The sequence below is a fragment of the Notechis scutatus genome, chromosome 1, assembly GCF_049901735.1.
Source record: "Notechis scutatus isolate UNSWTSFEM ecotype Mainland chromosome 1, rNotScu1.2, whole genome shotgun sequence".
Lineage (NCBI taxonomy): Eukaryota > Metazoa > Chordata > Lepidosauria > Squamata > Elapidae > Notechis > Notechis scutatus.
Window position 1 is genome coordinate 315,519,061 of NC_142009.1, and position 20,511 is coordinate 315,539,571.

General features: G+C 40.4%; 1 protein-coding gene across 4 annotated transcripts in view; it reads right to left on the bottom strand.

Moving 5' to 3' along the window:
- The window catches only part of KIAA0586 (KIAA0586 ortholog), a 67,012-nt gene that overhangs the window by 16,269 nt on the left and 30,232 nt on the right, over positions 1–20,511 (bottom strand). For all 4 annotated transcript variants that reach the window (XM_087952354.1, XM_087952353.1, XM_087952352.1 and 1 more), the window contains exons 25-32: positions 19,192–19,333; positions 16,337–16,556; positions 12,885–13,126; positions 12,215–12,291; positions 9,077–9,211; positions 7,882–8,053; positions 4,554–4,678; positions 3,115–3,202 (exon numbers count right to left, since the gene is read on the bottom strand). In XM_087952354.1, the coding sequence (XP_087808480.1) occupies positions 3,115–3,202; positions 4,554–4,678; positions 7,882–8,053; positions 9,077–9,211; positions 12,215–12,291; positions 12,885–13,126; positions 16,337–16,556; positions 19,192–19,333 (1,201 nt within the window). The remainder of the gene's footprint in view (positions 1–3,114; positions 3,203–4,553; positions 4,679–7,881; positions 8,054–9,076; positions 9,212–12,214; positions 12,292–12,884; positions 13,127–16,336; positions 16,557–19,191; positions 19,334–20,511) is intronic.

Below are 20,511 nucleotides of genomic sequence, written 5' to 3' on the forward strand. Positions count from 1 at the left end.
CACATCATTCTGTCCTTCAAAAGCAATCATCAAAAGAAAATCAAGAAAAATTATCCCATAACTGTTATTTTTTGTGTATGAATTGTTCATTTTGACTGTGTTGTTACTTACAACTAAAGCATCTGGTAGGAATTTAAAATAACTGTAATTCATTAGAATAATTTATGATTAATGACAAGGCATCAGCAGCAAAGTGTTTTAAGCAATTAATTTATTAATAGAAGAAATTAGTTTTGTAAACACACATTAGCTTCCAATTCTTATTTTCCAATACTGCACAGAAATCTTGTAAGCTTTTACAGACTGTTCTTTGATCATCCATTTCATCATGACAGCTACACTGCTTGTTAAATTTGTGAAGTGTTTAATATATTCAAGGATAGCAATGCACAGTTGATCCAATAATTTTAAATGGCAAATAATTGCTATTATTGCCTGATAGAACCCATATGGTATTTGGTATAGGAGGTTGGGCCAATATTAAAATTGGCTCAGTGATGAAGATTCATGTAGGAAGCAAAATTTTCACAAGATCAAATGTTTAAAAAATGTGACAGATAGGACAGAGTTCTGAATATTTTCCAGTAACCTACTACTGATGTTTATCTGTATTTATTAGAGATATATCCTACCTTTATGTTAACTCAAAGTGATGAACATAATGTTTCTTCCCATCTTCCCCACAACAATCTTGTGAGATTGGGTTGAGCTGAGAGAGAATAACTGGCCCAAATCAGTCATTTAAGCTTCTGTGCCTAGGGGAGAACTAGAACGGTCACCTAATTCGACTTTAACCACTACACCAAACATTCTCCTTAATACGATGTAACTGCATATCATGGAGGAGTCAATATATGAAAATACTTTATCTAAATTTATTAGGTACTGCTTTTCCAGAAAACAGGACATATCAAGTGGGGACTGTTTTTGAAAGTCCTGGGATAGCAGATCAGAAAACCTCTCCTCAGAGCCTGCCTCCATTTGGCACTGCCCATTGTGTGCCTCTTAGTAATTGCAATGGAAAGCAATAATCTCCAGCCCAAAGCAACTTTGTCCAAACAGGATCAACAGGACAAAACCAACATATTTACTTGCACCTGATTGCAGGCCTTAAGTATAAAGCAAGGTTTCTACAAAAAGTTAAAAGGCTAATTATCTTGCAAATCTAGAAGTTACTGGTATTAGACATAACTAACAACTTATATGGTTTTCTTACCAGAATTTACCAACAGAGCTTCTGAAAATAAATATTAATTTTATAGTGTTATTTAAAGTTTAAAGAGACTCAGACACAACAAAAAGCATCCCAATATTTCCAATAAGTCGAGCAACCTTATATAATTTTGTCCAAATCAATGTTCCAGATTCAAATTAATAATTCTTAACTGAATAAACATCACTATATTGTATTTATATATTTAATTATACACATATAATAAATTATAATATATACACGTGTATGTGTGTGGGTATAAAAAATTGAATATCAATTTTCCACGAGGATTTTTAAAGTATATACAGAACAAAAATCAAATTAGAAGCACAACTATATTTATCCAAAAAGAAAATGATCCTCAATTAAAGATTATCTTTAATACCCACCCAAAAATATAAATTTGGTAAAAAAAAAACCACCCTTTATTTACTGTATTCTCAGTAAATGTAAAGTAATCTTCATAATATTGAAAGATACGTTTCTGTAATAATTTACTACCTGAAGTAGTTTTCCTTAACATTACCATTCAGGTGAATATACTAGTGTAAATATAATTGCAATAATTGTAACATAAAATAATCTCTCTCTCTCTCCCTCCCTCCCTCTCTTTCTCTCACACACACAACCATATACAAACATTTTGATTCAAACAACTACTTCATAAACTTGTAGACAAGTATATGCTGCTCCTAATCCATGATTCTGTTATGAAAAAGATAAGTAATATTTATACTGAATAGCCTATAAAAAATTCCAGCATAAATATTTGATAAATAAAACATATACTAGCATGATTATTTGTTGAATGTAAAATCATTCTTAATCATTTACTAATTTCAAGATAATTTCCTTTATGTCCAGCAGGACATGTTATTACGTAGAAAAAGGATGTAATCTGAGGCGATCTCCAGCTGATCTAGGGCTTAAAGACTTTATCTTACCATAAAATAATAAACATCTCCCGTTATCCTGTTACAACAGTCTAATTAAATTCTATTTTATATGGCATTTATAGCAAAGCAGTTATCCCTTAAACAACCACTAACATCATGAAAAATTTTGTTGGCTGTGTCTTTTTCCATTTTGTAAGGAGCCTTCTCTTCCTAGCCTTCCTCCTTTATAAGCACAAGACACTGCCACCTTGTGGTCAAGAATTCAGATACAACCAGATTGGCTAAAACTTCCTATACACTCTCTAGCACCAAATGTGGATTTACTACAAAAGAGATCATTCATGGGACCCACTGCTAATCCCAGTTTTCAGGCAAGAGTATCTGTATAAGAAGATGCAAAAATATGTTTTCTATACTCTTCTAGATAACTCTGCATTATTATCCTCCACGAAACTTTGAAAAGTTCAGAATCTCAAAAGAGATTGAAGCATGGTTCTACAATCTATATCCTTCAATCTTGTCATTTTTCTCAATATCTATACCACTGAATTTTAACCACATACAACAGATGCAATTTTCCTTTTTTGTGTGGTGCTTCTAAGTCAGTATTGACTCCTGGCAAGTGCCTGGACCAGTTCCTGCAGTTTTCTTGATAAGATTTTCAGAAGTGGCTTGCCTTTGCCTTCTTCCTAGATCTGAGAAAGTGTAACTGTCCCAAAATGATTTCATTTGTTAATACCTAAGACCTTTCCCTTTTTGATTTGGATTACTTGGGAGCCTTGTTCAGAGTGAAGAGAACTGGGAACTCTTTGGCCTATTCTCATGTGTCTTATTAGACCTTTACTTTACTCATGTGTCCATTTCTTTGGTGTTCAAGCAATGGGTTAAAAAGAGTGACGAAAATATACTCAGCCTCAACTTTATACAAGAGACACATCCCCCAAATCTGACAATTCAATATGGATCAGGACAACAACTTTCAAACACGGTAACAGGATAATTTACCTTTCTGCTGTGTATGTTCGGATTTTGGTTTTACACAGATGATTCTGGAATTCACTGGTATTTCCTGGAAAGCTTCTTGGGACTTTGTCTGCATGACAATTATGAAACACATGTTGGTATTATGATATCTAACTGGATCAAGTAAGATCAAACAAAACTTCAAGAACGTAATTTAAAAAAAAAAACTGTTCCACATTTATCCCTGTCCAATCTTTCTTTCCAGCAGAAATTAAAGCAGAACTGATAAAATGAGACCTAATCCCTAATGGCCATTCATGTCAACTAGAACAAACAGAACACTTAAACTGTAGATTTATAACATTTGCCCTGAACACGAAGATATTCTTTTTACTTTGAAATGAGTAATGGAGGATGCGAGAAATCACATTTTGTGGATCTCCCCATAGATGCTCCTGAATCCATAGATGCTCCTGAATCCTTTCAAAAGTGGCAAAATCCTTGTTTATGCTTATGTTTATTGAGATCTTTTTCCTTTATTAATTCCAGTGGCAGCATTTAACTAAATTGGTTTGATCTTGAAAAGCCAAGCAGGGTTTGATCTGATTGGATGGAGGATGAGAAGATACTAAGAATGTAGACAAACTGGGAAGTTTAAGAAATATGCAGGGAAAAGAAATAATTACAAGTCATGTATATACAGTATGGTTTGGTTATGTATTTATTTCATCATCCAGCTCACCACAGTGATTCTGCAATCCATAACCATATACATAAACATGTATACACCTAAATGGCTACCAAGGCAATACTCAAACAACAAAAGCCCTAACATATCTTGGGCACAAGCCAACCTCCTACCCACAGGCCTGGGAACATAACCAGGTCTAAGGCTTTCCAAGCAGTTGGCAGGATTATAGCAAGTTGAATTGCAGGGGTACTAGGGTTCCAAAGGCTCATTTTCTGGGTCTCACTAGATGGGATCCAAAGCATACCTGTCCTATTGGAACTCACAATTGGAGAGAAGCAATCCCACAAATAATCCAGTGCCATGCCTTGAAAGGCATTATAAGTAACAACCAGCACTTGAATTGCATCTTACTTATATGAATTATGTGCCTTTATGCTTTAAATGACTAGTGAGAAATGGGGTGCAATATTCCATGCAAAGAAACAAGCTCTCTAGATAGCTATCTTCATGACAGGTGAGACTATCAAGAAAAACTTCTTGTAACATCTGAATTCAACTTCAGTCTATGTGAATTCAGGTTAGAAAAACACTTTTTTTTGCTGAAGAATAACACTTCAAAAACCACTTTAGATGTAAAATAGTAGGATAATACACACACAAAAACAAGTGAGATAGCTCTAATGAAATCTTATAAAATACATAGAAAGAGGTGCTTTGTAATACACAGAAAAGAATATTAAATACTATTTAAAAGAATACTAAAACAGTCAAACACATTGGCAAGGGCTACCTGCAATGAGGCATCCAACTGAGGTGTCAGATTGGTGTTTCCATATGCTCCTAGGGAATTAGGTTGAGCAAGTTCAGCTATGCTCATTGGCCCATGAGTAACATCAGGAACACCAAGAATATCTCCTGAGGGATTAAAAACATATTAAAAGCATGGTTTCAATTTAAAATGTTACCATTTCCAATGCACACCTATAAAGTTGGGTTGATAGCTCACTACCGTACGTGAGATCCCATGGCTGAAACACTGCTATCTACATTCTTTGTAGGTTACTCTCAGACAAGATTTTGAACATGCTCTGTATGATCATTGTAATTCTTTACATGCATGGTTATGATTTTTCAAAATAACTGGTGGGAATTTTGCCAACAGACAGAAAACGTTTTGAAATTGAAACTCGTAAACTAGTCCATGTTGGCATAAACAAAGTTTATTCATAAATCTCTTAATATCACCTTTTAAAAATACTTTATTGGGAGAAAGCACAATGAAAGTTTTCATAAAGAGTTGCATCACACAAAATGGGGATAATTTTAGCCCTAAATTATACATTATACCTTCATTATTGCAATGACACAACAGTGTATACGGGAAATTACTTTTTCTTCCTATAGTTGTTTTATTCTCAGTCTTATTTCTTTCACTGTTTTCTTTTTTCTTTTTCCAAACCATATTTCACCAGGCCAACTCCTGATGCTAAAAAAACAGGTATGTCCCATATTCAAAACATCTCACCATCCTTATAGTCTTCACTAATTCTCTTGATCTGTCATCATAAATTATGCTTTCAGAATTACATGCATTCCTTTGACATCTATATCCATGAATAAATTTATATTTAAAACATGTATTCAACACAGATATTTTCTAAAGAAATACATATCAAACAATCCCATTGTCATTCCCTGAGTTTCCACATGACCCAATCACTTTTACTATAATCTCATCTTGCTCCTATCTATTTATTTATGTTATTGACAGAAATAATGTTTCCTTGCTGCGAAGGTTCTTCCTGCTGAAGCGCCCAGCCCAGAACAATCAATCAATCAAATGTTTATTGTTAATGTACAACAATGACTCCCACTTAGCCTTCTTTCTGCTGTTGTGAGGAAGTCACCCTGTTACTGTCCCTGCTTGTACCTCTCCTCGCCAAGGAACTCTCAGGATCCAGCACACCACGCCAAAGGAGAGGTCCTTCTCCCCAAGCCCAGGCATGATTGGCAACTTGCCAGCTCAGATATGAATAAAAGTCCTCAAGCTTGGAATGGTGTGTGTGTGTGTAACAATGACTCTTGCCTAGCCCACCACTTGGGGGGGGGGGGGGCACTGTAAAGCGTGGTGAGGAAGCCTTTGGAGAAGAAGTGCAGACTGGAGAGAACTTTTACCTCCCTTCAGTTGGGCCAGCTTTGGAAACAAGAGTGGAAAGTCTAGGTTTGTGGTGAGTTGTCCCCATAGCAAGTTGGTTAGGGTGATTTGTTCAGCGGTAAGGTGGCTGCGGCAAGGTGGGGGTGATGAGGTGGTGGAACCAAGTTGTCCTAGACCAGAGAATATATGTGGCTCAAGATTGAACTTTGTGGTCCTTGGGGCTCTCTGAATTTGGTTGTTTGCTTGCAAATATTTCATTACCCAACCAGGTAACATTATCCCTGCTAGTCAGTATGGGGTTTGCTCACTGTTTACATATAGTAGCTTGCCCTGCCAATCTTGGTGGGGGTGTAGTTTTCTCCTTGGTAGTTCCTTGATTAGAGTATTATTTTCTATTTGGATTTTTTTTGGTCTGGTGTTAATTCCTGCTTATCTGGTCTTATTGCTCTCTCTCTCTCTAGCATTTTGGATTTTAGTTTGGTCTAGGATGCTCAGTGTCCCTGTTGAAAATATGGTTCAGTCTGCCCATCTCAGTCATCAATAGACACAAACCTTATTTACATGCAATATTCACAGGACAAGATAAGCTTAGAGTCCTCACTTAACAACTATGCAGTCCTCACATAACAACTTCAGACAAAACTGCCAGAATTGTTGTTGCCGTTGTTTTAAAGATATTATACAGGTAGTCCTCATTTAGCTACAAGTGGACCAAAAACTTTGTCATTAAGTGAAGTTGTCACTAAGTGAAACCACATCTTTGCTCATGATCTTAGTTTTCCTTTGCTTTATAGACTTGTGAAGGTTATAAATGTGAGGATTGGTCTAAAATTACTTTTTCATCAATCCCAGAACTCCGTACAGTTGCTAAATGAGGTAATTGATAAATAAGGACTACCTGTACTTCACACTAAGCTGAATTTTTATATTAAATATTAACCACAAAAATATTGACTTTTACTAAAAATCTTGATAGAATTACCATTACTTAATACCAGGAATCAGTTAGCATGCTTTTTGTTTCCCAGTATCAATGTTTATTTTGAAAAGCTCATTTAATATGTTTTTAATTTGTGCATAAAGTCAAATTCTGAAAATATGTAATCTTTATAACCAGATGACCTCATATACTATTTAACTGTTAACAATTCTAAATTATAATGCAAGCAACAAGCTTGAAATAAAATATGGGCACTTACCCTAAACTGTTGATGGAATGATATATAACGATGCTGTACTTTATTCATTTATTTTTACAGAATTAGCATAAAAAGTTGTAACTATTCAAGAATTCAATTCCCCTCCCTCCAAGAAAAAATATATTCTGGGCTAAGTGTGTTATTTAACTGTGATGTCTTTTTCAAGAACTCTTGAAGCAAGAAAATACTTTTAGTTGAAGTATTTGTGTTCTGAAAATATTAAATGTTCCAATGTTGGAAAGTGCCTATTACAGCATTGGGCCTTTCATGAGGTCACGTCAAATGTTTTACTCGCCTTATTACCTTACAGCTGAGGACAGGACCTGATGCTTTCTAAGGGCTCTCCCCATTGAGCTATGACCTCTGCTTAAGCTCTTGCTTGACTGGCAACAGAAATTCAGGATTTAAACCAAGGGGTACATCTTAAGAAATATACTGCGATAGTAGCTCCGATTTCCAAAAAGTAATGTATGCCAGTCTGAACATGCACATCTATTTCGCTTTCTCAGAGCCAGCAAATTTTAGCCAGAGAGGTTACCTTTTTAAAATGTCTTTAATCTACATAATCCCTACATAATTTAGATATTGGTTAGCATACATTGTGGCATTAGATTTTACCTATCTCCCAGCATATAGAATGAAGAAGCAACCCTTCCGGATGTTTTAAACCCATGGTTTTATGTTGCAAATTGGTAATCAGAAACTTTTTCAAGTTATACTATAATCTGTTTGAATACTTCATAATACTTCATATAAACTAATACCTGCAACATTGTCACGCTGTCCTGATGGTGACATCTGTTGAGTTAATTCTTGAGGAACTTGGCTGGTAGTCTGGCCCATGTAAACAGAGTGTCCCATCAGGATACTTTCAGCAGCTTTTGTTAGTCTTGGTCTTTGACCCTCGCTAAGTTCCCCAGCACTGTTGTCAGTATCCTAAAGAGAGGGGGGAGGGAGGATGGGAGGGAGGGAGAGAGAAAGCGAGTTGCACATCTACTCCATTTTGAAGTGGCTCCCATTTGTGAAGGTGGGCAGAGGGAATTCTTAAATGGAATCGAGGAAAGGAAGGGGGAGGAAAATTCAAATGCAGAGGGAAGGGGGGGGGGACTCAGCTTTTCTTTATTTATTAAAAAGAGTTCTGCTTTGGAGGGAGGAGAGAAGCATCAATTTACCTTTATCTCCTTTTTTTTATATAAAAAGGAATCTGTCTTAAGAGACACAAAAGCTCTTCTGTAATCAGATGCTTACAAAACACTGTATGGTAAAGTTGCTCCTGTTTACAAAAAGACGGAATAGAAGACTTCTCCAGCTACTCGCAAGCATGCAAAGATGCTCTTTTTAATAATAATAATAATAATAATAATAATAATAGTTTGACTCATCCCCACTAATAATTGCTACTACTATTAATAGTCTGTTTCATTACCACATGGTTGAATCATCAAATAACTGGTATTCCAAACATGGAAACAACTGGTGTCAGTAAAAACATTTAAATCAGGGTGTCCAACCTTGGCAACTTTAAGACTTGTGGACTTCAACTCCCAGAATTCCTCAGCCAGCAAAGCTGGCTGAGGAATTCTGGGAGTTGAAGTCCACAAGTCTTAAAGTTGCCAAGGTTGGACACCCCTGATTTAAATATTTATAGAAAAAATAGAGGAAGACAACATTAGTGATTGGAAATGAAAAAATATGGGTTTGTCAGTATTAGAAGAGACATCTTCCACGCATTATCATCCTTTTCAGTCGTTGCTATGATCCCACATTCAATTATTTTTTTAAGAACACAAATATGTTTGGCTACCAAAGAGCAAAAATACCAATAAAACTTCCCATTTACTTGATGTGGCTTCAGCTCCACTAGCAGTGAGTCTCCACAGATCATAGTAAAGGAGTGTGGCTTTCAAAAGAGAAAAAGTTGCCCATTCCCGTTACAACAGATTTAGAAATAAATGGTACCTCTGAATGGCAACTCTCTTCAGGCAAAGTAAGTGGAGCTTGGTTCAGTTTTGAAAAGAGAGAAAGGACTTGATCTCTGTGGGGTCCTCTGTGAGGTCTCCGTATCACTTGTCCCTCACTGGGAGGGTCATAATCCTAAAAGACACAATAGTGTTTTTTTTTTCCCCCCGAGCTACTCATAAAAGATAAACCACATTCCTGACATTGTGGGCTCTCAAAATGAAACAGCAGCTTAAAAAAATAGGAGCATTAAAACATCAGAAAAAGCACTGAAGCCGTATTATAGCATCAATGTACATGTACAGGATGTACATACTTATGCATGTATACGTTGGAGTCGGGCTGTGTCCACATTGAATAAAATAAATAAATATATAATAAACATGACATTCTTGAAACACCTTCCCCAATCTTCTAACAGCCAGATATGCTAGCACTGCAATTCCCAGAATTCTCAGTTTGCAAGATCAAGAGTTGCAACTTCAGTTACCGTATTTGCCGGCGTATAAGATGACTTTTTTGCCCTGAAAAAGATGCCTCCAATTGGGGGGGTCGTCTTATATGCCGGGTCGTCTTATACGCCGGCAAATAGTAATTGGGAAGCACTGCGGCTGCCCGCGGCTGAGGCACTTTGCGCACCGTGGAAAGCGAATCCCGTGAAGCCGAAAGGAGCAGCCAGCCTTCTCCCAGCTCCCAAGGAAACAAGGCTCGCACCGCCCGAGCTCCGCTGAGGTATCCAGCTGGGGCTGTCAGGAGTTGTTACCGCTAGCGCGGCCCGCACGGCTCCAGTCCTGCATTGCCTCGGGAAGGGAAAGGCAAAACCAGGAGCCGTTGCTGCCATTGCAAAGCGCCGCCGCGGCTCTTCCTTTTTGCCTTTCCCTTCCCGAGGCAACGCGGGACTGGAGCCGCGCGGAGCCGCGCCAGCTAACAACTCCTGACAGCCCCAGCTGGATACCTCAGCGGAGCCCGGGCGGTGCGAGCCTCGTTTCCTTGGGAGCTGGGAGAAGGCTGGCTGCTCCTTTCGGCTTCACGGGATTCGTTCCACGGTAGACAAAAGTGCCTCAAAAAAAAAAAAAAAAGTGCAAAAGTGGAAGGCGTGCGGAAGAGGGGCGAGTATATAACAAACTATATTTTGAGTGGAAATGTTGGGGGTCGTCTTATACGCCGGGTCGTCTTATACGCCGGCATATACGGTAATTAGAAATACTAGGTTGGGCACAGTTACTTAATCTTTCCCATCCTTTGAGTAGGAAAAAAAATCCTGCTAATTAAACCTGGATTTTATTATGCATACACGTTACTGGTCCTATCACTGAGATACATTTGCTCATTTATCCAATACCTAGAAATGACTACAAAGTAGCGTACATGGACTAACCTGGACCATGGTCAACAGATATAAAGGTGTTCCTTGAGTTATGACAACAATCGGGACCAGAATTTCCATCACTAAGCAAGGCGGTCATAAAGTGCAGTGCCATGAGATTGCATCACTTAGTAATGATAATCCCTGCAGTTCCCATTGCTGTCATTAGGCAAGGACTGAGGGTGGTTAAGTAAACACCTCCTTGCGACTTCCTGCTGGCTTCCAATAATCAAAGTCAGAGGGGAAGATAGCAGGAAGGTCCAAGTCCCAAATGGCTAACAAGCAGGCTGGGTGGCAGATAAGTAGCTGCTGCCAGGTGGGAGAGGGTACACAAGTGTACATGAGTGGCAGGGGAGGTGTGGGAAGAGGCACAGAAAAAGCTCAGTGGGATTTGGGATGGCTGTTGCCAGGTGGGAGAGGGTATGTAAGACGCAGGGGGGTGTATGCGAGTGCAGCAAACTTCAGGGAAGGTGCGCAGATGGGGGAGACTTACTCGAGTTTCCCTACTGACTTTGCTTGTGGGAAGCTGGTAGGAAGGTCACAAATTGACATCATGTGGGATGCTACAACTGGTATAATGGCAAGCTGGTTGTCAAATGCCCTGATCACAAGGCATGACCACAGGGTGCTGGGAGAGCTGGTATTCTGAAAATTAGTTGTAACCAGTGTTCATTCAACACCATCTGTTAGGAATATAAGTCACCTAACAGGTACTTGGGTTAGAAATATATAAACCAGGATAAACATTTTAAAACTGTATCTTTAAGAAAATGCAAAACTGTAGTTGGGTGTGGTTTCTCAAACGGCCATAAGATGGAGCCAGAAACCTGGGTTGTTTTAGTCTTAGTCTCAGAAGAGAGTGTGTCTGAGTGAGCATCTCTGTTTCCTTCTGTTGGAAAATATTGCCGTTCCTCCATTTTTTCTAATTGACTGATATTTCTGGATTTAATGTAAGTCTGTTACTGAACTGTTTTTTGACACTGGACTTTGATATTTGGATTATCCCTGGATTGAAAACTGACTGATTTACTTGTGAATGACTTTGGACTGTGTTTGGACTTTGCTTAAACCTTTCTGGAAGTAAAAACCTACATTTACTGTACAGTGTATCTGTGTACTGTGTGTGTATTATTCAAACACTTCTCTCAAATACGTCTCCCTGTATGCGCTCATTCTCCTAACGGGGAATTACCTCAACACCATCATAAGTTTGAATGGTCGCAGAACAAGTGGTTGTTAACCAAGGACTACCTATATGACATCAACCTTCTTCAAGTACTGGGTCTTTTTTTCTAAAGAACACTGCTTCCTAGACAATATTGGAATTACTAGTCAAACAAAGTACACAGCAAGATCAATTTCTATCTTGCATTTTCGAAAGAACTGGGGGAAGAGATGACAATAGAGTAGAGTTGACATTTTGGATATGAAGTCCATAACATACTGTGTCAACTTCTCGTTACTGTTGTAAATAAAGTACTGCTTTCAACTTAAAAAGCATATAATTGACTTGGGCTTCCCAGAGATTCTGCTACTAGCCCATCAGCTTGGATTTAAAATCAGGACATTTACTCTGCATGAAAGCCAACTAGTTACTCTTTTGGCCAGCCAGGATGAAAGTATGATCATTTTTCTATTTTATAAGCCAATCTCCTACTCTGTATTTACTGTGTACCCAAAACTGGCATTTATTGAAACAGTTTAAATATATACTCCATTAGACTACAGCATCATATTTGTTCCAATGTTTAATTTTTAAGTGATTTTATTACCATCTCAGGGGCATCATGAAGAGTGCAGGCAAAACTGTCACTGATGGTTGGAAAAGACAGTCCTCCTTCTGCTAAAGCTATAAAGATGAGAAACACACAATTGTGAAATGAACACTTGTGTTACAACTGGATTTTGTCTGCAAACATATCTGCAAAACAGATTTTTGAAATGGGTAGGAAATCCTCCCTTTAGATTAGGTTCAAAATTTATGTTTGCCAAAGTCTACAGCAATTACTCTTCCACTGGTTTGGCATCTTCTCTCTCCCCTTTAATCTGAAAGGGTTTCTTCTTCCTTTTCCTTCCAGACTGGTAGGACTCATAAACGTGATTGCGCCAGAGTATCATGTCCAATCTGGTTACAAAATACCCATAAGGGAAACAAAAGCAATTACTTCATTCCAAACCCCAAAACTGTGGGATTAAAGAGAATGCCTCACATTGCAAAAGCATTTTCCAGAGCTGTGGTATTTTTATTGTGTTAAGATATTCTCAACCCTTGCTATCTGGAGTAATACATCCAGAATTATATCATAGTCTTCTTAAATATGTAAAACTCTCGGAAAATTGTGTTACTATAGGACATATATCAGGACTTGATTCTCTTGGATATGGAGTTCTTTAAAAAAATAAAATGTTACAAGAATGATAGAAGGTCAGGAAAAGCATCACCTTTTGCAGCTAGCAGTTGACCATAGCTGTACAGAATTTCTCCTTCAGAAATTGGTTTGTCTGGAGCCTCAGTTTCTGTAGTAGTTGGACTGCTTTCTTCCGAGGAGTCAGAACTAGATGTTTCCATGGAAGGTGATGGAGCTCTAGGTTCTGCAAGAAGTGGACTGTGGGTCTTAGGTAACTCCGGAGAGATTGGCAATACCAAAATTTCTGGCTCTTCATGCTTACCCACGGACATTATACTAAAAGTGACCAAAGAAAATCCTTATAAATAATAGATGACACATATTTGCTAGCATTCCTTTAAAATATTTCTCGTATCATTTTGGCACATATTTTGACTCATATTTGCTAACATTTCTTGAAAATGCTTCACTATCCTACCAGCAGATAAAGGTCAAATGACAATTATCATAGACAGAATACAATATATACAAAAAGCCAAAGAATTACTGCCGGACAAATATGTCCACATCCTAGGAAATACCAACCCAATACAGAAACTAGACAACCTGATCAGGAGCATCCTTAATGAGCTAACCAAGAAAGATTGAATCACAAAAGAAGAACAAGGGCAGATGAAAAGCAGTGGATCCATCTTCCTACACTTCCATGAATGCCCCAAAATACACAAGTCCAACATACCTCTTTGTCCAATTATATCATTAGCAGGGCTCCCAGCATTCAGCATAGCCAAAGAACTTATTTAAAAAAATCTTAAATGCCCCGTAGAGCAGGAGTCCCTGGACTGCGGCCTGTGGCCTAATGAGAACCAGGCCCCGTGAGTGACGGGCCGGCATGAACACAGCTTGAGTTGCACGAGTGGTGGACTATCGTGTGTGCACATGAGTGCAGGGTTCAACTTGCACAAGTTGAGTTGTGTGCGTGCATGTACACCAGCCAACTGCTTGTGCAAGTTGAGCTGTGCACACATGTGTACACAGGCCCGCTATTCATGGAGCCCAGTTCCCCTCTCCCCCCCCCAATGGGTCGCCAAGCCACAAAGGTTGGGAATTGCTTTCACTCATCTGATCTAGCCAAATACGCTATGTTCAAAATGTCCAAAATCATGGACAGCATCAATCTCTGCCACTATCTTTCAGTTTGATGGACAAATATACCAACAAACCAGAGGAAGGTCCATGGGATTAATAGCAGAGAGTACTATAAACTATGGCCCTCCCACACATAAAACAAAAATTATGGATCTGGTATGTACACAGCAGCTTCATCTCCTTTGCCATAATAACAAAGGAACAACTGGAGAAGACACGTTAACCAACAACATCTCCAGAAGAATAACATTCACTAGGGAAGAAGAATACCCTTCCTGAATATCCTCATCAGCAGGAAGAAACAGCAAATTAGAAAGACAAGTCTATTGAAAAACAACCCACACTAACCACGTGCTCCATTACCAAAGTCACAACTTAACCTCCCACAAGAAGACCTGTGTAAGAAGGTCTTTAAGATGAAAGCAAATGCACTATAGCTACCCAAAGCATCGGAAAAGGTAAATAGATTGCCTATACATTATCACCCAACAAAATGGATTCCCATGCACCTTTATCAAAAAGTACCTGATCATTCAACACACTACAGCACAATCAATGAATGACAATACTGCCATACATCAAGATATCTCAGAAACAGCTAACGGATTATTACAAGCACACTGCAACAACCACAGCACACAAACTAAACAAACCTCTCCAAAACACGTTAAGTAAACCAAAAGACAAAGGAATCCAAGAAGAACAAATAGGAATCATTTACAGCACTACAGTGTAAGGACTGTTACAGCCTTAGGTCAGACAGGCAGAAGACTAGCAAAGGGACCTATGAAAACCAACTAGCAATCAAAAGACACAATGAAAATTTCTTAACCTCCTAACACAGGGGCAGACTCAATCAGTTTCAACTGGAAAACTGTGAGCATCCTAGACCAAGCTAAATCCAAAAAACCCTGCAGAATTCCTGGAAGCTTGGCATTTAGACAAATCAGTCATCAGTAGAAACACAGGAATAAAACAACTTTACGCAACAGGGAAAAGAGACAATTAGTGGGGAAAACGGTTAGGAAGGAAACATTCTCTCCAGCAATCAGCATCCAGATAAATAAGGGTTATTATCAGACAAGCAGACCACAATATCCTAATCAAGGAACTGCCAAGGAAAAAAACAACAGCTCCAAAAACTGGCAGGGAAAGGTATAGAACAGTGGTGGCTAATCTTTTGGGGCTCCTGTACCGACAATTATGTGTGCACTTGCTCTTGCACGCTCGCGCGCCAGCACCCAGAAGGCGATGCACGCGGGTCCCCCCTGCGCCCCTGCACATGCCCGCATGACCCACACACTGTGTATCTCTGTGCATGCATATGCCACCACTCCCACGTGCTGCGCATCTCTGTGCATGCACACGCGTCTCCTGCGCACCCCCCACATACACACCAGATACCCGACAATCAGCTATCGGGCGTGCAGCACCACGCATGTGCAACAGACCAGCTCTGGGCAAGGGCTCGCGTGCCATCAGTAAGGGCTCTGCATGCCACTTCTGGCACGCATGCCAAAGGTTCGCCATCACGGGTATAGCATATAATGAGGGGGGAGGGGAGAAAACCCCATATTAATCTACACTGAAGATATTATCTAGTAGGGTAATAAAACATCTGCAAGCAAACAATAACTAAGAGAGGACCAAGAACAATTAAACCCTGATCTATATTCAGGTAGTCCTCAACTTACAACCACAATGGAGCCCAAAATTTGTTGTTAAGTGAGACATATGTTGTGAGTTTTGCCCCATTTTACGATCTTTCTTGCTTTCTTGTTGTTAAGTGAATCACTGCAGTTGATAAGTTCGTAACAGCTGTTAAGTGAATCTGGCTTCCTCACTGACCTTGGTTGTCAGAAGGTCGCAAAAGGGGATCATGTGGCCTTGAGACACTGCAACGGTCATAAGTATGAACCAGTTGCCAAGCATCTGAATTTTGATCATGTGATCATGAGGATGGTGCAAAGGTCATGTGAAAAATGGTCATAAGTCACTTTTTTCAGTGCTTCAAACCTCAAATGGTCATTAAATGAAATATTGTAAGTTGAGGACCACCTGTATATTTTATTCTATGGGATTTCTTTAAAAACCACTGCTTGTTCGTTGAAGAGAGTAACATAGGGCCTACTACTTTTAAAAAATGCATTATATTTTTGGGGGGCTAGCATTGGAGTAAATGCAGCACAGAGATGAGCATGCTATAATATGACGCAAAGCTCAATATATATTCCAAAATATTAAAAAGCCTCTTTGCATTCCACCTAGCCAATAAGAAATGCCAGAAAGACAATTTCAATTTGGCATAAAAACTAGTCTTGTATTGCTTTTCTTTTGGCTGTGTCTTATTCTTGCAGTTGAAGGCCGCAAGAGTCATTAACGTTGTGGAGGACTCACACAGCTGTTGGATGATAATCTTCTTCACTCTGTGGACTCGGCTTTTCTTCTTCCAGAGGAAGTTCTGTATCTCCCCATGCATTGGGAGAGGTTTGTCTTTTCATCAGTCCTGTGTCCAGGATGCGGTCTGATATAGGAGGGCTTGGTGAGGCTACTATGGGTGTTGCTGTAGGGGTAACCACAGGTGTACGAACCGTACTGACAACTACTGCCTCAGACCCTGCATGTACTGTGGGGTGGGGGGAAAGAGAAAGGGAATGCAAGGTCAAATTATATTGTTGTCTATTTTTTTTTGTAATGCAGAGAGAATAATCTAGTCCCTATAGCTGGAGCCATTCTCCCTTCTCTGAAAATTCTTTCAGGTTATTATCATTATTTGCATTGAAATTATAGTAATCCTAAGTTTTTCACAGAGAGGATCTATCAGATGGATGTAGAACAGGGGTGGGCAAACTTTTTGGCTCGGGGGCCGCATTGACTTTTAAAATTTGACAGACGGGCCGGGTCAGCACAAGATTTTTTGGGAATCGCCCCCTTCCCCTCCCTCTTCTCCTCCTTCCTCCCCTCGGAGGCCCCGAGTCAGGAGTTGCTACCGCCGGCGGCGGCTCGTGCGGCTCCAGTCCCGCGTTGCCTCGGGAAGGAAAGGCAAAAAGGAAGAGCCGCGGCGGTGCTTTGCAACGGGAGCAGCGGCACCGGAGGCTCAGGCTCAGCGGCTCCTGGTTTTGCCTTTTCCTTCCCAAGGCAACGTGGGACTGGAGCCGCACGAGCTGCGCCAGCAGTAGCAACTCCTGACAGCCCCAGCCGGACACCTGAGCGGAGCCCGGGCGGAACTGCCTGTTGCTGCTGCCGGAGCACCGCCGGGTCGCCTCCTCCAAGCAGCCCGCCCGCCAGGCTTCCCTCTGCCGCGCGGCTCGGGCCAGGCGCGAGCGCCCGCAAGTTAAAAGGAAGCCAAAAGTTGCTGGGAAGTTGCTTGGGTGCTGGGAGCAGGCTTTTAAAGTGCCGCCCGAGCAAAGTTTAAGCAGCCCGCCCCCGGACCCTTCCCGCTCCTCGGTGGGAAGAGGCTCCAGCCTGCAAACTTTGCCTTTGCAAAGTTTAAGCCTGAAGCCCGGAAAAAAAAGGATCGGCGGGGACTCACCTTCGGAGAAGTCGCACTCGAAGGTGATTTCGAACTCCCAGCCGAGGCCTTTGCAAAGTTCTTTTCTTTCCACCCGAGAGCGTTCCGCACTGTTTTGCAGCTTTGGGGGCCACGCGGCACAGGGCAATACGCCACGCCCAGCTATTTTTTTTTCAGGGGCGGGCCGGATTGGACACACCAACGGGCCGGATGTGGCCCGCGGGCCGTAGTTTGCCCACCCCTGATGTAGAAGGAAATGAAAAGGATGGGAAACCTAAGGAAAGTTAGCATCAGATTCAAGCCTCAATTTCTTTCACTTGATTATCAAAAAAGAAAAAGGCTTGCTAACTTCTATATAAGCTGTCAGGGGTCTGCCCACACACACTGCCGTTTTTCATACCCACTATAACATGTCTCAGCTTTTACAGGCAAGGAAAGAGTTGGGATGCAAACAGGAACTCTGAGAGAAATGCCGCTATTGGAACTCTGTGCAGCGCCACAAGCAAAGTTCATTTTGCTAGTGCCCTGAGTCACAGGGAAGGAATCCATGGAGTTAGCCCACCCTGCTGGAGCCCTCGTCCTTTTTCAAATCAACCACAGGTCCTACGTAAAACTACTGGATGTTGGATGGGCATCTAGGAAATTGCAGGTGGGGACAAAAACTATTTAAGCTCAATTCTCAAATACACAAGTATGCTGCATGATATAATGTGAAGTGGCATGGAAGAAAACTGGATGAAAGCGGAATGGCTATTGCCAACTTTGGTTGATATTCTGAGTATGGTCATTCCTGGATCCATACTACAGTTGTTAGAGCATAGATAATATGTGATTACTATAGTACAGTGGTTGCCAGCCAGTGGGCTGGGGACTACTGGTTATCTGCGAGAAAATTTTGGTGGTCCACAGAGAAATGTCACCCCTAAAGTACCCCCCAAAGCAATTAATCTAGACTGTGCAGGAACACAAGGCTGCGCCGCCCACATGGCCCTTGGGAACACAAGGCTTGCGTCGCTTGCATTGCGAACAACACAAGGTAGTGAGGGGAGGGGAGAAAGGGCAGAGTGGGGGAACTTGGCCCACTTGCTCCACATGCCTCGCCTGGCCATTGGGCTGCTTCTCTCTGCTTCTGCTTTTGGCTGTGCGCAAGGAAAGCAGCAAAAATCTTTCTTTTCCTCCCCCAAACCCCACCAGAAATGAGTCTTTGGGACCCTGCAAGGCATCCTGGCGGAGTTTGGGGGAGAGAAAGAAATACTTCTGCTGCTTTTCCTGCATGAAGACAAAAGTCTCTCTCTCTCCCCACCCCGAGAACGGAGCTGCGATCCCAAATAAAGAATGATCGACTGGTAGGAAAACAGGGTGGGGAATTTTCCTGCAGATTTTTTGGGGGATTTTCCCAGGGTCTCTGGTCCGCGGGATTTAAAATTATGAGTTTGGTGGTCCCTGAAGTCCAAAAGGTTGGCGACCCCTGCTATAGTACACTTTAAGTAAAGCTACAATTATGCTTGGTCTGGAAGTTACAGCTGTAGCAACCAGGTGGCTGAATGGGGCATCTGGATGCATATGTTTCTACTTTGTTCCAATGTACTTTGAGTGATTAAAATCATGCTTTGTGATGAAAACAACATGAAACCTTGTTTATAAGAAAGCTCTTCAAAAGAAAAAAAAATCATGCTTCAAAGCAAAGATTGTTACATATAAATCATAATTCCTTTTGTAGTCTGCAAATCTGTATTTTTACCTATTGCACCCATATCTTCATCCATCTCGTTAATAGACATGGAGGACTCTGGGGTTTTTACGGTAAAGGATTCTTTTACAAGTGGTGGTGATGGAGATGGTGTGGATTCAGGTGTGACTGATGGAGTAGGTAATATAGTTTCCTGAAAAGGAAAAAAAGACACACAAAGGTAATAAAAATACTAAAACTATTGAAACCATCCTCATTGCTGCTGCTTTTAACGCATCTCTGCTATAACTTTAAATTTTGATTGAGCCAATTAATTAATAATCCTCAATTAAATGAATCTAATGCTTGCTATTCCAAGAAGGGAGAGTTTATTAAAGCACAAATATTTTACTGGTCAATGACAATGTTAATTTAATGCATTTGATTCTTCAGCCTGGATACAAAACCAAGTAAGTAATAAGTCTGGATTTGGAGTACAAATATAGAATGTCATGTTAAAGCAAGCCAAGATCTGCCTTCATACTGAGGCTTAGTTCTCGAATTTTATATGCCCAGAATAAGATTAAACCAATCTTTCTTTGCTGTCCAAGCCACTGTCTGACCAAAAGAATATACAAAGCCACCGATCTTCTCAAAGCCTTATGGAGAAACAGAATGGCCACTGATTCAGCTGCTTCTAAGCAGCCCTTGTAGTATTGTGGTCCTGGATATTTGTTCTGTGCATCTTGCCAGTTTCACTGTGCTGTGCCATAAGGCAGTATTCTATCTTCAGTGCTATTTATTATCTGTATGAAACTGCTCGGGATGGCTATACAAGATTTTGGAGGCAGGTATCACAAAGAGGCAGATGACCTTAAACTCTACTAGGTAATATCTGAACCAGGAGAGGCTGTGCATGTCCTCAAGTAGCGATTGTGTGGATGAGGTGGATGAAGATTACTACACTGAGACTGAATCCCAAGAAGACAAAGATTTTCTGGGGTTTAGAACTGGGAAATTTACATTCCTCAGAAAGAACAGATACCTGGGTCAAGAATACATCTAGGGACATCCACACTGGAAGCTCAAATTACTTTCACAGTTAGGGATACTTATTGCCAACTTTGGTTGATATTCCGAGTGTGGTCATTCCTGGATCCTTACTATAATTGCTAATGCATAGATAATGTAAGATTATTATAATACACTTTAAGAAAAGCAACTATTGTGCTTAATCTGGAAGGGGTGACATGATGGCAGTATTCCTGTATTTGAGAGGTTGCCACAAAGAGGAAGGGGTCAACCTATATGCCAAATCACTTGTAGGCAGGGCAAGAAACAATGGATGGAAACTAATCAAGGAGAGAAGCAATCTGGAATTAAGGAGAAACA